Genomic DNA, 14,746 nt, shown 5'->3' on the forward strand with positions numbered 1-14,746 from the left:
AAAGAAATAATGAATCTCCTGATTATCCTGCTATTTGACCACATCGAGTGGTACGATTTTACGTCATAGGCTAACGTGGCTCCACGTTTACCACAGCTTAAATAGATTCCCGTTAATGAGGCGTTCAAAAATTCAAGTTTTAACCAATGCATGTTACCTGCTCAACACAGCATATCATAAAATTTGCGAAATATATTTTAAACTTTGATCGTCACATCACAATCATCACACGTTTTCTGTGACTAATTCGTGACGTCATTACATGCCCCACTCTCTATCTTTTTTTATTTATGGATCTGTCTTCTTCGAATACAATGGCGTGCCTTACATAATTTTGTAATATGTGCCAGTAAAACTTTGATATCGCTAGATAAAGTGTACAACTTGATAATTTAAGTTTATTGCACTAGTAGTTTCAATTTAAACTCGTGTTTATAAGTATTATCGATTAAGTAATTTTATAAATATTTTATCAAACCTTATCCGGCGCCGACTATGGCAAACTCGTAGCCTACTTGTCAAATGCACAAATCCTTTTCTGTCATTTCATTCACTTAAGTAAGCGGTGTATTGTTGAACGTTTGAAATGTTTTTTGGAGAAAGTTTATTATTATAAAGTAACTAACAAAATTTTTGGTTTCCTCTAATCGACTAGAAAAAGTATTAGCGTATTTTGTACCCCAAATCGATCTACGTCAAGAATATATTTATTTTTTAATTGACAGTGATATCTCGGGAGTGTAGATTTAAAATAGTATTTAGAAATCTCTGGATTAAGCATTTTCGATGTTAGGTAAGTCCTTTTTCAGTTTTATTGATTAATTTCAAAAACTTATAGACCTATTTTAGTGTACATTTCGAATAGTTATATAGGTTATCTGAATATTACATCATGACATATGTTTTATGGCTTTTTATAGACGTAGATTCACATTCAAGGACTGACCTTAGAAACTTTATAACAATGTCCAGAAAAAGAACCAGGAGTCATTCTGAAGAAGGGGTTGCTGCAGTTACAGTGCTCAATTTAACTTCACACATACAGCCACTCAGTTCGGTAAGTTTAACTAGTTGATATTTACCAAGATATAAAAATAATCCCCAATTTAAAATAAAACTAAGAGGTACCTGTGACCAATTTTAGCAATTTTTAAGCATGTACCAACAGAAACACTGAATAATTTAAACAGAACATTAGTGTACTTTGGAAGTGTAAAAGCAAATGTATAAATGTATATGCATACTACTTGATGCATACAAAATCATAATGTTGGTTGTAATTAATAGAATTTTGAAAAAGTTTTTATGCTGTGATTTATTATTTTAATTTTTTTGATGTAAACAATGTGAAATTAAGGTAAGTAAGAAAAATATTAGATAAAAAAAGCTTGTAGGTAGTGGTTTATCTCGATGATCAACTATTTGAATAATTTAAACAGCTTGTAGACATGTAGACAATGTTTTATGTAAAGCTATTTGCACAGATTGATCTCTCATCATAAATTTATGCTTTACATTCTTTGATCTTTTCCTAAAACTCCTTGTATTAATAATTATGGTACTTGAAATCAAAGTTTTTTATAATCAATTTATTAATTTGCAAGTCAAAGGTTATTTTGTCATCAAGATCATTATGAATTTATTTTATTTTTCTAGTTTGTATATAGCGAATACATATTTTTTATAATAAAAATTTAGTGTTAAGATGTTTATTTTTGGTTGCTGGTAACTAAGAGTGGGTAAACTTAAAATTTTTAATGTATTTGCATAAATACTTTTCCTTTATTGCCATAATTAATTTTAATTCAAAGTAATAAAATATTAGTTAAAACAACTATAAAGATAATTAATTAATTACAAGCACTAATTAAAAACCAGCTTTATATATGTATAGAGTGTCTCAATTGTATCTGTATAGATGAAACTTTAAGAGCATTTTGGTAGCTCTTTCAAAATTCAAATTTTAATTATTGAATTTTTTGTTTGTAAATAGAAGTATTCTCTAAGCATCTTTTTTATTATTACCTTATTTGTATTATTATTATTATGTATTATTGTTATTCTTAAATTGCAAATAACGTCTTTTATGAGGGTGGCGAACATTAAGGTATATAACACCCTAAGAAATCTAAGAATGCAGTTGAAATTATTTCACCTGTTGCCTGTTTTATTTTAATATCATTTTCAAGAAATTCTTATGGCTCTGGGTTTTCCAACTGTAAATATTCTTTCTTAGTTTGAATAGTACCATTATCCCTAACTGTATATCCTAGAATAATATAGACATTAAAGCAATTTATTATAATTGTCTTGTGCTGAAGTCTGATGCAAAGGAAGCAAACTATCTGTTTGGTCAATTTCAATTATTTTTTGATTTAGTAAATGATTTAGTCAATTTATTTGATTTAGTAAATTTTTAGTGATCATGTTTTATTATGATATTTTCAACTTTTTAGAATCTGCAACATGTTCATACATAGTATATAATAATTATATTTCCCAAAATGTTTTTATTCAATGGCTAAAATAGACAAGGGTGCGACCAGTGTAGGTATTTTTTTATTTATCTTATAACTGTTATATTTATTTTTCTTCGTTAGATACTTTTGTTTTGTATTTTTTCTTTTAATATTTAGGTCGCAATACAGAATGGCTGGCTACAGGAAAATACAACAAAACTGTAATCAAATTATTTATTTAGTATTGAGGCATCTCTAAAATTATATACTATTTTTAATTATGTATTCAACACGAAAATTTTGAATTCGTTGAATTGAGAATCAAATCAGTTAAAGTGTAAAAAACAAAGTGATAAAAATATAGGTCCAGCAATCACAAAACCTAAGGTTAAAATAATAGTAAATATCAATCAGGAGATGGTGTTATGCTGTCTGTTCAGGAATGTATCAAATATTTACTCAGAGTTCACAAAATATTACAGAAAAATCAAATAGTATAAATTTTGGAAAAGATACTTCCGTAGATCGACTGTATTCCACATTGCTTGAAGATTTCTAAAAGCAATCGTTTTTTAAGAAAAATAAAATCAAAAATTAACTTTATAGTTTTCTTTATAATTCAAAAATACATTTTTAACTGTTGTTTCCTATTTTTTTTAATGTCCTGGAATTATCAAAACAACATTTTCCATTTACCTTCTTTAGTTCATTTATAAGTTCACTAATTTTTTAAATATTAATGAAGAGGAATAATTTTTATATTTGTGCACACATTTTTACGCTTGTACATGCTGAAAATTATGGTTAAATTATGTTTTATACTTTGATATCCAATAAACAATGTAATGATTCATTATAAAATATGTCAAAAAGTTTATGTAACATTAAATTTCATTATCACTGAAGTTATATCTGCTAATTTATGTGTTCTTTTCTCTTTATCTGAGTTAAAAGTAAAAGTATTAAAATAGACTTTACATTCATGACCAGACTCTCCAATATTTGTGAGTCATTATTTTATCTTGTAAATTTCGAGAATGGTTCAAGGTAGTTAACCCAGCATAACAAAATGGTAGATTTGTCTATTGTTCCACTTCAAAAGTAGTTGGTAGACTTTCTTTCTGAGAATACGCCGGTTTTAACAATGTGGTAGGATGTGACGTCACGCCGTTTTTTGGTGTCACAGAGAATATTTATAAATCCTAGTATAAAAGAAGATTACACATATTTAAATAATGTATACTATTTTATTTACATTGAACTTATTATATTGAACTTTATTCATTATTATATTGAATTTATAATATAATATGTATTCTAAAAAGAGCAATGTTCATTTTCAATCAAGTATCACAACACTATCTATTTAAACCAAAAACTCGTAATTCAAAACTAATATGTCAAAACGAATGACAATGTCAGAAAACAAATAAATAAAATGTGGCAACATTTTTTACAGCAGAGCTACCACCTGAATCCTCAGCGGGAAATTTAAATTTAAGTTAGTCAGCCCGGCGCCGAATATGTCCATGGTTGGCAACAATGAATTTGAAAATAGCGCCCTCGATTACGTAACTAAAAGTTTAATTGGTATCGCCTATATACAGGGTGGTCCGAATTGTATTCATTGTATTCAACATAATAAAAATAATAGCTCCCGTATAGCGTTTAACGCCTTGGGAGTAGCAAGGTACAGCTTGCTATACTTCATCATATTACTTACGTTCAACATATTCTAGATAAAAATAAGTAAAACACTTCATATAAATGTATGTCCTAAAATGCTTAGTTTCGGAGATACAGGGTGTAGAAGTTTCATTTTTATTTCGATTTTTTCCAAATAATTTCTGAAGTAACGTCAATATTTGGATGAAAATTGGTGTCTGAAAATTGGAGTTTTTGACATGATAAATTTGATTTTGATGTCAATATGACTCCTATTTGTAGGAGGCGCCACCTACATGTGTTTTAACTGTTTCGATGAGTGATAACTTTTTGTCTTTGCCGTGATTTTTTATGAAAATTATATATATAGTATCTGGTAAAATTCGCTGCGAGCAACCGTTGTCAACATATTTAGAATGGAAACAGTCAATACAAAAAACACATGTTTAAGATAGTTATGTCACTTAAATTGTAAATTTGGGAACTTTTTATTTCTTTAAATTAGTCATAAATTATTCTTCGAAAAAATTCGTTCTGTCGATTTCTGTCGAACTTTTGGCACAAAAACATTTCATATTTATGATTCCAGTCTAATAACTATTTAGTTAACATGTTTAATTTATGTCAATGATGACAGGTATTGATAATTTCTATTTCAAATATCTCGAGAACCATTACTCATAGTGATTTTTACCAAGAGACCTTTTTTAACTAAAATACGCCGTAAATGTATATTTTTTACTCATGTACGGGCGAAAAGTTACTACTCTTCAAATCAGTTAAAAATATGTAGGTGGCGCCCTCTACAAGTAGGAATCATAGAGACATCAAAATCAAATTTTCCATGTCAAAAAAAATTCCAGACACCAATTTTCATGTTACTTCAGGAATTATTTGGAAACACTACTTCTATACCCTGTATCTCCGAAACTAAGCCCCCTTTATAGGACATAGATTTATATGAACTTTCTTACTTATCTGCAGAATATGTTGTAAAATCGGAATTTGTATTCTGGAAAGTTTCCGGAATACAGTTCGGACCACCCTGTATAACTTCTGTATAGGTACATATATTTATAGGGCAGTATCCGGTTGATTTGGTCAAAGTGTACTTGGTCCAAGCACACTTGGACCGTGTCATCCCGCCTTTAAAGAATGATTGTATATGAGAACTAAGTGGAATTAGTGATCTAAAAAGCCAACACCATTCTGTATTGCGATCGCTATTAGAGCCCCCATTCTAGAGACCTATTTTTTTCTGACACTGTGTCCCCTAACTTTGCAGGGCAACTACACGGCCGCACCCTTTAGCGAGGACTCCGTACCCACGGAGATCCGCGACAATATCGACTATTCCGTTAAGATCGACATGGAAACTGCGAAAAGGGGCGACAGTCACAGACCGGTCAGGGTGTACGCTGACGGGGCCTTCGACCTGTTCCATCAGGGCCACGCCAGGCTGCTCAGGCAGGCCAAGAACGTCTTCCCCAATGTCTACCTCATCGTAGGAGGTGATTATTGATTATTATCAAACTCCTAGATCAGTGATGGTCAACCTTTTGAGCTCGGTGTGTCATTTCGGTCCAAGAACGGTAAAGTAATAGGATTGCTCATCCTCATAAGACGTACGTTCGCCTCTTCCCGCGCTTCAGCTGACAGGTGTGACGTCATTGTAGTCCTTGTCATGATAGTGTGTATTATTGGTTGCCTATGGTAAACTAATAAAAATAACAGCTGAGAAATTTTAAGTTAATTATTTTGTCGATTTTAAATGTGAAAAAGGTGTTTTGAAAGTTTTTAGAGCTATAGAGTTTATAAATACGTTCATTTTTTGTTGTGGATAGTGACTAAGTGCCTACGATATTGTTTATTAACTATTTTAAAGAAAAATATCCAAATACCCGAAGTACTCTAAAAAGAATGTCTGCAACAGGTGATGCTGGGAACTGTTGTACTTAAAAATGCATTATGCGTATTATACTACATACGTATAAGGTGTTTAAATAAATAAACTAAATAATGAATATTTTGCATACGGCAACCAATAATACGCACACTATCATGACAAGGACTACAATGACGTCACAAAGCGAAGAGTTTTCGCATGCACGTGGCAGTTACTTTCGGCTGAATAGCAGTCCTATTAGGTTAACTGTTCTTGATTTCGGTCCATATGTCTGTCAAATGGTCGGCTACTGCTACTTACATTTCCTTTATCAACCAATTTTCGTTTTTTATTTATTTTTTTTTGATTCTCCTATCACAGGTCTGAAAAAAACAAATCATAATTAATCACGTCGTTTTTATTTCTAAAAACTTGATATGTTTCTTACTGTATTAACTTTCTGCAATGTTGTACTGATTACTGGTATCATAAGATTCAAACATGCTGAAGATATTTCTTCGACACAGAAAACGTCTCGTACGTCTGGTTTCAGAATTTTATTAATTATTTTCAGCGTAAGTAATAACAACCAACTCCGGCCGTTGTTAGAGCCAAATATTTGCATTATGAAACTTTTTATATTTGGTTTTTTTAAGGTTTGCCCATCACTGTTCTAGATCATAATTAAACTTCGATTTGTTGATAGATTGATAGATTTTAGTCCACGGCCTTACAGAAAGCGAGTAAAGCATTTAAAACGTATTTTTTTTAATATTAAGAAGCGCTAAACGCAACACGTTTTTCGTCGGGCCACTCGTATATGTTCGCCTTATTTTTTTACTAGTTTTAAGACGCTTTAAACGCTTTACTTGTTTACTCGTTTTCTGTGTAGCCGTGGGTTAAGCCAGTTTCTTCATAAAAGTATGAAAATACAAAACACACTGGTCTTATAACATTAGCATTTGGGCGTTGTGCATTTAACCAATACCTGCTTAAATTTAAGGCTATTCTTTCATGTGACGTCCTTACTTGTGGGGATTAATATACCGGGTGCGTCTCAAAAGTGGCTCACCCCCTATAACTTTTTTATTTTTTCAGATAAAAAAACGAGATTTGGTATGTTAGTATATGACATAAATTAGGATTGATTGACGTATTCAATTGTTTTGGTCACTTCCTGTTTCACCGGAAATAACTACGACTATTGATTTTCAAATGGCACCCTCGGTATTTTTTTAATATATTCGATAAAAAATGACATTCTGAATAGAATGACATATCATATGTCAACTTTTGACATTCTCGCTTAAAACAAAATTAAATTTTAAAATGCAATCTAGAGTGCCATGGTTATGTTAAAAACAGTAATTCTTAATCAAGAAGCCTTGGAAAAATATATTTGATTGTCTAAGGTTTTTAGTGTCCTGTCCTGGCCAGTTAGAAAATGCTCAAATCGTATTTTTAATCATATCTCAATTTTTTCAAATGGAACGAGAGTGGCTCATTAGCATATTTGGAAAAAGCATTTTTTTACGAATAATTTGGTATCACACACTTGGCATTTCAAGTCAAGTTTTCGTTACGAACCGCAAGTTATAATTTCAAATAAACCATATGTGAAAATGTCAAAAGTTGACATATGATATGTCATTCTATTCAGAGTGTTATTTTCTATCAAATAAAGTAAAAAAGTACCGAGGATGGCATTTAAAAATCAAAAGTTGTAGTCATTTCCGGTGAAACAGGAAGTGACCGAAAACAATTGAATACGTCAATCAATCCTAATTTATGTCATATACCAACATACCAAATCTCGTTTTTTCAACTGTTAAAATAAAAAAGTTTTAGAGGTGAGCCACTTTTGAGACGCACCCGGTATAGTTTAGTCTGAAATGTAATCTGGAAACTTCGGTAACATATTACATATTCTGCAGATAAAAATAAGTAAAAAAGTTTGTATCAATTTATTTCCTAAAATGCTTCGTTTCGTTTTTTTTCGTCAGTTTTTTTTCCAAATAATTATAATAATACAATAAATATATACAATTCGGACCGCCCTGTATGCTATAGCCCATAGCATAGCATATGTTTAGCTATGCTATGGACTATAGCTTCATATGGCTTTATATTTATTTATTATGGTTTTATATTTATTTATTGATTTATATGAAATTTGTCCATGAAGGTTATTGCTTTTTAATAAAATAAATACTATTTTAAGGAAGGTTTATAAAACACAAAAAGTTTTGTTGAAGGTTCTTCCTACCGGAAGTATCTAATGTATTTATAGTAAAAATAAGTAACTGAATTATTATATTTGGAGATGAAAAATTGGTCTCTAATTTAATAATTGTTTCATAACTTCATTCTAGTTCGAAGCTTTCGAGTTTAAACTAGTTTTGACCTGGAAGTTTACGGGCTTTACTGTCTGTAAACTTCGCCTAGAGGGTCTTAACAATATTTTATGTCACATCCGTTACTTAACCCGTTAAAACTACTTAAAAATCAGGATATTGCAGTGCAAGTAACTAAATTATATAGAAGGTATTTTAAGGCTTGTTGTAACATTAAATTTAAACAAATAAATGGCAAAAAATCAGATGAAAATTACTTGTATATTTTGTTCGATGCGAGACTATTGACAGTGATACTGTTTTTTGTCAAATTTTGGATAGTCTTCTGTCGAAATTGTTACTTATAAGATGTAAGGCAGAAAATTTAACAAAATAACATAGAGTCCTCACAAATCTGTGCCATAGACTCTAACAAGGCATGGTCTGAAAAGTTTCCGACTTAAGAAAGATACAAGATATTTTTTCTGAATATTTTTTTTTATTGTTCAACATAGTCCCCTTGTAACTCTACACACTTTTCTTAGCGATGCTCCCATCTCTGTAACCCGTCCAAATAGTACTCGGCGTTTTTCTCTGCAAAATAGTGGTTCACGAAGGTGATTGCCTCTTCATTTGACGAAAATCTCTGTCCTCCGAGCGCAATTTTTAAATGAGGGAACAAAAAAATGTCGCTAGGGGCTAGATCTGGTGAGTAAGGCGGATGCTCAAGCAATTCAAACCGTAATTCGTGGATTTTCGCCATGGCAACCGCTGAGGTGTGAGACGGTGCGTTATCTTGGTGAAATCGGATTTTCTTTTTCTGTAAATGTGGCCGTCTTTCCGCAAGTTCTGCTTTTAGCTTATCAAGTAATGATGCGTAGTATGCTCCTGTGATGGTTTTTCCTTTTTGAAGATAATTAATTAAAATAACTCCATGACTATCCCAAAAAACAGTCGCCATCACTTTCCCAGCCGAAATAACAGTTTTTGCTTTTTTGGAGCCGGTTCTGCCTTCGTCGTTCACTGTTTGGACTGTATTTTTGATTCTGGTGTATAGTGGTGTACCCAAGTTTCATCTACAGTAATTAATCGACGCCAAAACTCGGATTTATTGCGCTTAAACTGCGCCAACATAGCCTTGGAAATGTTCATTCGAACACGCTTTTGGTCTAACGTGAGCAAACGCGGCCCCCAACGCCCGGACAGCTTTCTCATGCTTAAATCTTGCTTTAATATGTGACAAACACGTTCTTTTGATTTGTTCATAACCTCTGCTATCTCTCTCACTTTAATTCCGCGATCATCTAGCACAATTTGGTGAACCTTGGGGATGTTATCGTCGGTAGTTGCAGTTTTTGGACGTCCCGAACGTTCATCGTCTCCCAAGCTCTTACGGCCACGTTTAAATTCAGCTGCCCAAAATTTCACTGTTGTAAATGATGGTGCAGAGTCCCCATACACAGAATCCAACTCATGTTTAATTTATGTAGGTGTATTGTCTTTCAAAACCAGATATTTAATGACAGCTCGATACTCAATTTTGGCCATTTTCACAAAAACACTCACATCAACTCACTCAAACGACTGTTACATAACAACTGCGCATCCAAAATGGCTGAAACTTTGGCGAATAACTGTCAACAGATGAACAATGAAAATTCACTAGTTTTTATCTACGAGTGCTGCCATCTTCACGTTGAGGTCGGGAACTTTTCAGACCATCCTCGTAGTAATATTCTGAGTAAAATATGTTTATAATGTAATTTTTATTCTAGGATATGGTATTTGTATTGTTATATTCAGATTTATTTTTTATCATTACGTGTGTCTTAATCTGGAATTGAGAATGTTACATATAAGCTTACTTCGGGTTTCTCTTATTACCGATTCTGAACCGTCCTAGAACTGTGATGCGTATGCGCAGAAGGAAATATGAAGACATTATTTCATTTGCGCATGCGCTGCAGAGTTCTAGGACGGTTCAGAATCGGTAATAACAAGAACCCGAACAAAGCTATAGTATAGATATTCACAGTACTAAATCAGTATCAAGTACATAACAAAAATAATAGGTACTAAAACAATAGATTTGCTCTAGCGTAATATTTACCTATTGTTTAAGAAATTCTTTCATTTAACACGAATGATCTGAAAAATTGTATCTAATAGTATCTTTGTAGAACATTTTATATATTCTGATGATTTAGCATAATTAAATTAAAAAGAAGAGTAAAAATTGAAAAATTCAGGATAAGTTAACTATTAAAAATTAGTATATAATATACATACCTGATAAGAATTGAAGAGTTTTGTAAAATCTATATCAGAAAAAATGATAATATATAGAGTGTGTCGTTTAAAATAGTTGAAATTTTATAATTTTAAGTACCTAGTTGAAATTCATAAATATATTTTGAACACTCTGTAGCATCTAACTAAAGTATCTTTACATATATCTTTTTCTTCATCTCTATAAAACTCTCCCTAAAATTTTATGAGTCCAAATTCAGAATTCGCTGGTATTACTGACAATCTTTTACTTAATCGACTAACCTAACCTAACTGAAATCTAACATTTGTTTAAACAAATTGAAATATTACAAAAACTATTAATTTTGGGTATATAACGTTACATATAATAAACTAAAAAAAAATAATAAATTACATATAAAAAAGTTACAGAATTTTACGCAGAATCTACAAATAAAATAAAAATATTGTGTTGTATTAAAAAAAACATATGTTATATCCGCCGCACTTTTTTTAAGTACTCTGGTCTTAACCTTCCCTATAACTTTTATATTTACCAATATTTGGTAAACCTCGAAGCAAATGAGATAATGGACTTTAGTCTATCGTTGACTCATGTACATAGGTTATTTAATGTTAGGGTACTTGTTTACGTACATATTTCGAAATTTGTCTAGCATAAAAGATTAATGTGGACAATGCAAATAATAATTATTCTATAAAAACCTAATAAAAGTATTAAAAATCATTAGACAGCTTCAATTATTTGAATTGGACAAATAAGTAACCCACTTTATTGTCAATTATTATAATGAATAATGTATTGACAATAATTAATGATAATGTATAACAAAAAAAAATAATTAGTTTATAAGGGTTCATCGTTAAAATTCAGAATTAGCAGTCTTTTAAGCTCTTCTCCAAATAATTAATTTATTTTTGGGGTAAAGTTCATTTTTATGTACAAAAAAAATCTAACAAAATTATCTTTTTGTACTTTTGTCTTTTATAATTTGCTTATCTAGGTACTCATACATAATAATAACCTATAATGCATGAGATGCATGACACAAAATAAATTGTTACAATGTCAACAATAAATAGATCAATCCATACTTAATAATACTAGTGCTCATGTATTTATAGATGTTAGTAACGTGTGGATTTTGTTTCTTCGATGTTAGTAAATTTTGGATATATTGTTTTAATTATTTAAATATTCAGTCACGTTATATACTGTATCTAAATAATAATTATTGGTATTCTCATTTTTTTGAAAAATATTTAAATATTTGGTGCTCCCAAGTGGTCCATTTTAACTTTAATGCTGATATAACAAGAATTATTTTTATCAAAAATATAAATATCTCTTAAAACGTTTGCATTCCGTACAATAATTATCAATATTAACGGTTATCGAAGTATTTTTCTTGAAAAAATAAATATTACAATCCAGAAGAGACTTGAAAATAATTTGATCTCAAGCAAACTTTATTACTTTTTCTTTCATCAGAATTTATTTATAAATAACTGTATATCTATTACACATACTTTCGGAATTTACCAACTATCTCATTTTCTAAATTATATATAAATTGTTATATAATGCATCGCTCTTATGAGTAACGGGATTTCACAAGAACTACATTAATTGTACATAGAAAGAGGTAATTATTTTATTTCCTAACTTATTCAGAAATTAAAGGTTTAAACAAAAGTCTTATTTCGTTTTTGATAACAATATCAACATAACAAGACAGATTCTTAATTTTTCTATATATTGGAAATAAATTGTGAAGTAAATAAAATCTTTAGAATACGTTTTAAAGCATTTAATTAAGTAAGTATTCAAAATAAAACAAACCCGTTTGCAAAACTAGGATTTGCCTACATTCATGGAGCATCGGACATAAAATAGACTGAAACAATGATTGTGCTGCCTATTAAGAGTCTATTACCACACAGATTATAAACTTTGTTTTTTCCTTATTGTTTTTCGTTGTTCCAATTTTTGGAATCGGGCACTAGTTAGGTTACTAGTTTGCGCACATAGCACGCCCACTTATGGCCTCTAAAATTGTGCACAGCGCCTGACCGGCACAGTTATTAGAGAGATATCGGAAAACCGAATAGCGTCATGCAGTATTTACGCCTACCTTATCATGGTTACGATATGCGCGAGTCAATTTTTAACGCAACACCCGCTAATAACGTTACCGCCAGACGTAATTTGCGGATCAATTACACCAAGCGCTATTTCTAAATAACGTTTAAAAATTGCTTAAATGGGCATGTAATGGTATTTGACAACCGGGGCCGGCCGGCGAGATCTTTTATTTTAGGTTATGTTTGAATTATTACTTTAGTTTTATTAGGTAATTTGATATTTAAGTAGCTGGGATTAGTTTTATTTAAATAAATATGGCCCAAAATATGGATAATTTTACTCTTCCAATATTAAAAAACCTATAAAGAGGCTTAGGTTTACAGCAGATGACGACTTAGCCCTTCTAACAGAATTTGTTGCTTGTTGCCCTAAACCCACTGGCAGACGTTGAACAATAAAGCACTGGAAATAAGCACTTTAGCCCTTTAGTTTTAAAATACCTAGTAAACAAAACAATTTCAAAGTTTTAAAATCAAAGTTAGGTTAAGTTTAAATAGCGGACGAGACGCGAACAGAATTCTTTCCAATCCGATAACTATAAATGAAGAGAGTTAATACCACCTCACGTAAAGCACCAAAGGCAAATAACACCTGGCCTTATTAACGTCCATGCACGCTAATCGGTTTAGCGATATTTCTCTATTACGCTGTTTATTGTTATTTTACGCGAGTTTGTTTTTGCGCACAGGAAATTTTACTCGTTTGCACATCGTCATGAAAAACAATTTTCGTACTACGAATTAGGGACAAGATTTTTATCTGTATACTTATAGGATACCTAATTTGTGCTATTACGCTGTACTGTTCACGTCGTTCTCGGGGGTCGGGTAAACCGGGTGTGTGGCCGAAGCAAATATATATTATATTTCAGAAATCTGCCTAAGTGTGCGAACACAGTGCAAGCAGGTTTCCCGCTTACTGGTAGTCAGCGCCAATCTGGGTAGCTATTCTTGACATCGTTCGCAACTTTGCGTAGACGCATCACGTGTATTGTTATAAACAGGGTATCCCAGGAATAAGTGCAAGTATTTTAAAGGGTGGTAGATCTCTAAAAAGAAACATATTTTCTCTTTATCGTTTTTCAAATAACTCCAAAATAACGGAGTTATTTTACTTTGAAAATTTCCAAAAAAAATGATTTTTTGCTAAAATTTTGAGAACCTTCTTCTTCATGTGCCTTCTCCTCATCGGAGGTTGGCGACCATCAATTGGAATTCCTCCCTGTCTTGAGCCAAACGGATAATTGCACTGGCCTCTCCTATATTAAACCACTGGCGCAAATTCCGCAACCAGGAAAACCGTTTACGCCCGATGCCTCGTTTCTCATTCAATCTTTCCCTCAACGATCAGCTGTAGGAAACTATATTTGTTATTTCGAAAAATATGACCAAAATATGCTGCTTCCAGTCGTTTTATTATAGTCAATAGTTCTTGGCCCTTACACATTCTTTCCAATACTTTGAGATTTGTTTGAGAACCACTGGATCTTTTCTGGATTTTCTTTCTTGTAAATTTAATCTACTAACTATGTTGCCATATTATTAAGAAATTATGGTTTTTAAATAAAAACTAAAAAAAAATCCGATTTTTCAAAAAAAAATATTTAGAAAAAACCTCATAGACGTGTTTCTGGGGTTGACCTATACTACTAGTTAAGTTAAAATACTTGCAGGTATTTCTGGGACACCCTGTATATGGGTACATAGTAGGGCCGCGCCGCCTCGCGCTTATAACCTTGAAAAATTAAAGCGTGTTATCAAATCGGCTAGTTCACAGTGAAAGCAGGTAGGCGCCGTCAACCAGTGTTCATCGGCGTTCTCGCTTTTACCGGAACGAAAATTTATTTATTTCTGCTTTTGCACGCGCCGACGGCGCACAGAGTGTATTAAGAACTAAAAGTTGGCCAAAATTATGTTTTATGATTTTTCTGCTTTTTTGCTAGTAATATTAATTATTAGAGGAGAGGGTGCTAATATGGAACCCCATT

General features: G+C 31.6%; 1 protein-coding gene across 3 annotated transcripts in view; it reads left to right on the top strand.

Moving 5' to 3' along the window:
* Window positions 1–353: 353 nt before the first annotated feature.
* LOC115881730 (choline-phosphate cytidylyltransferase A-like) overlaps window positions 354–14,746 on the top strand; it is a 36,930-nt gene continuing 22,537 nt past the window's right edge. Inside the window, exons 1-3 of one of the 3 annotated variants that reach the window (XM_030899348.1) lie at window positions 354–793; window positions 921–1,057; window positions 5,410–5,635. In XM_030899348.1, coding sequence (XP_030755208.1) covers window positions 787–793; window positions 921–1,057; window positions 5,410–5,635 — 370 coding nt within the window. In that variant the 5' untranslated portion in view covers window positions 354–786. The remainder of the gene's footprint in view (window positions 794–920; window positions 1,058–5,409; window positions 5,636–14,746) is intronic. The other 2 variants (XM_030899347.1, XM_030899346.1) reach the window with 2 other exon arrangements.

The sequence above is a fragment of the Sitophilus oryzae genome, unplaced genomic scaffold, assembly GCF_002938485.1.
Source record: "Sitophilus oryzae breed Bouriz unplaced genomic scaffold, Soryzae_2.0 scaffold_172_pilon_pilon, whole genome shotgun sequence".
Classification (NCBI taxonomy): Eukaryota; Metazoa; Arthropoda; class Insecta; order Coleoptera; family Curculionidae; genus Sitophilus; species Sitophilus oryzae.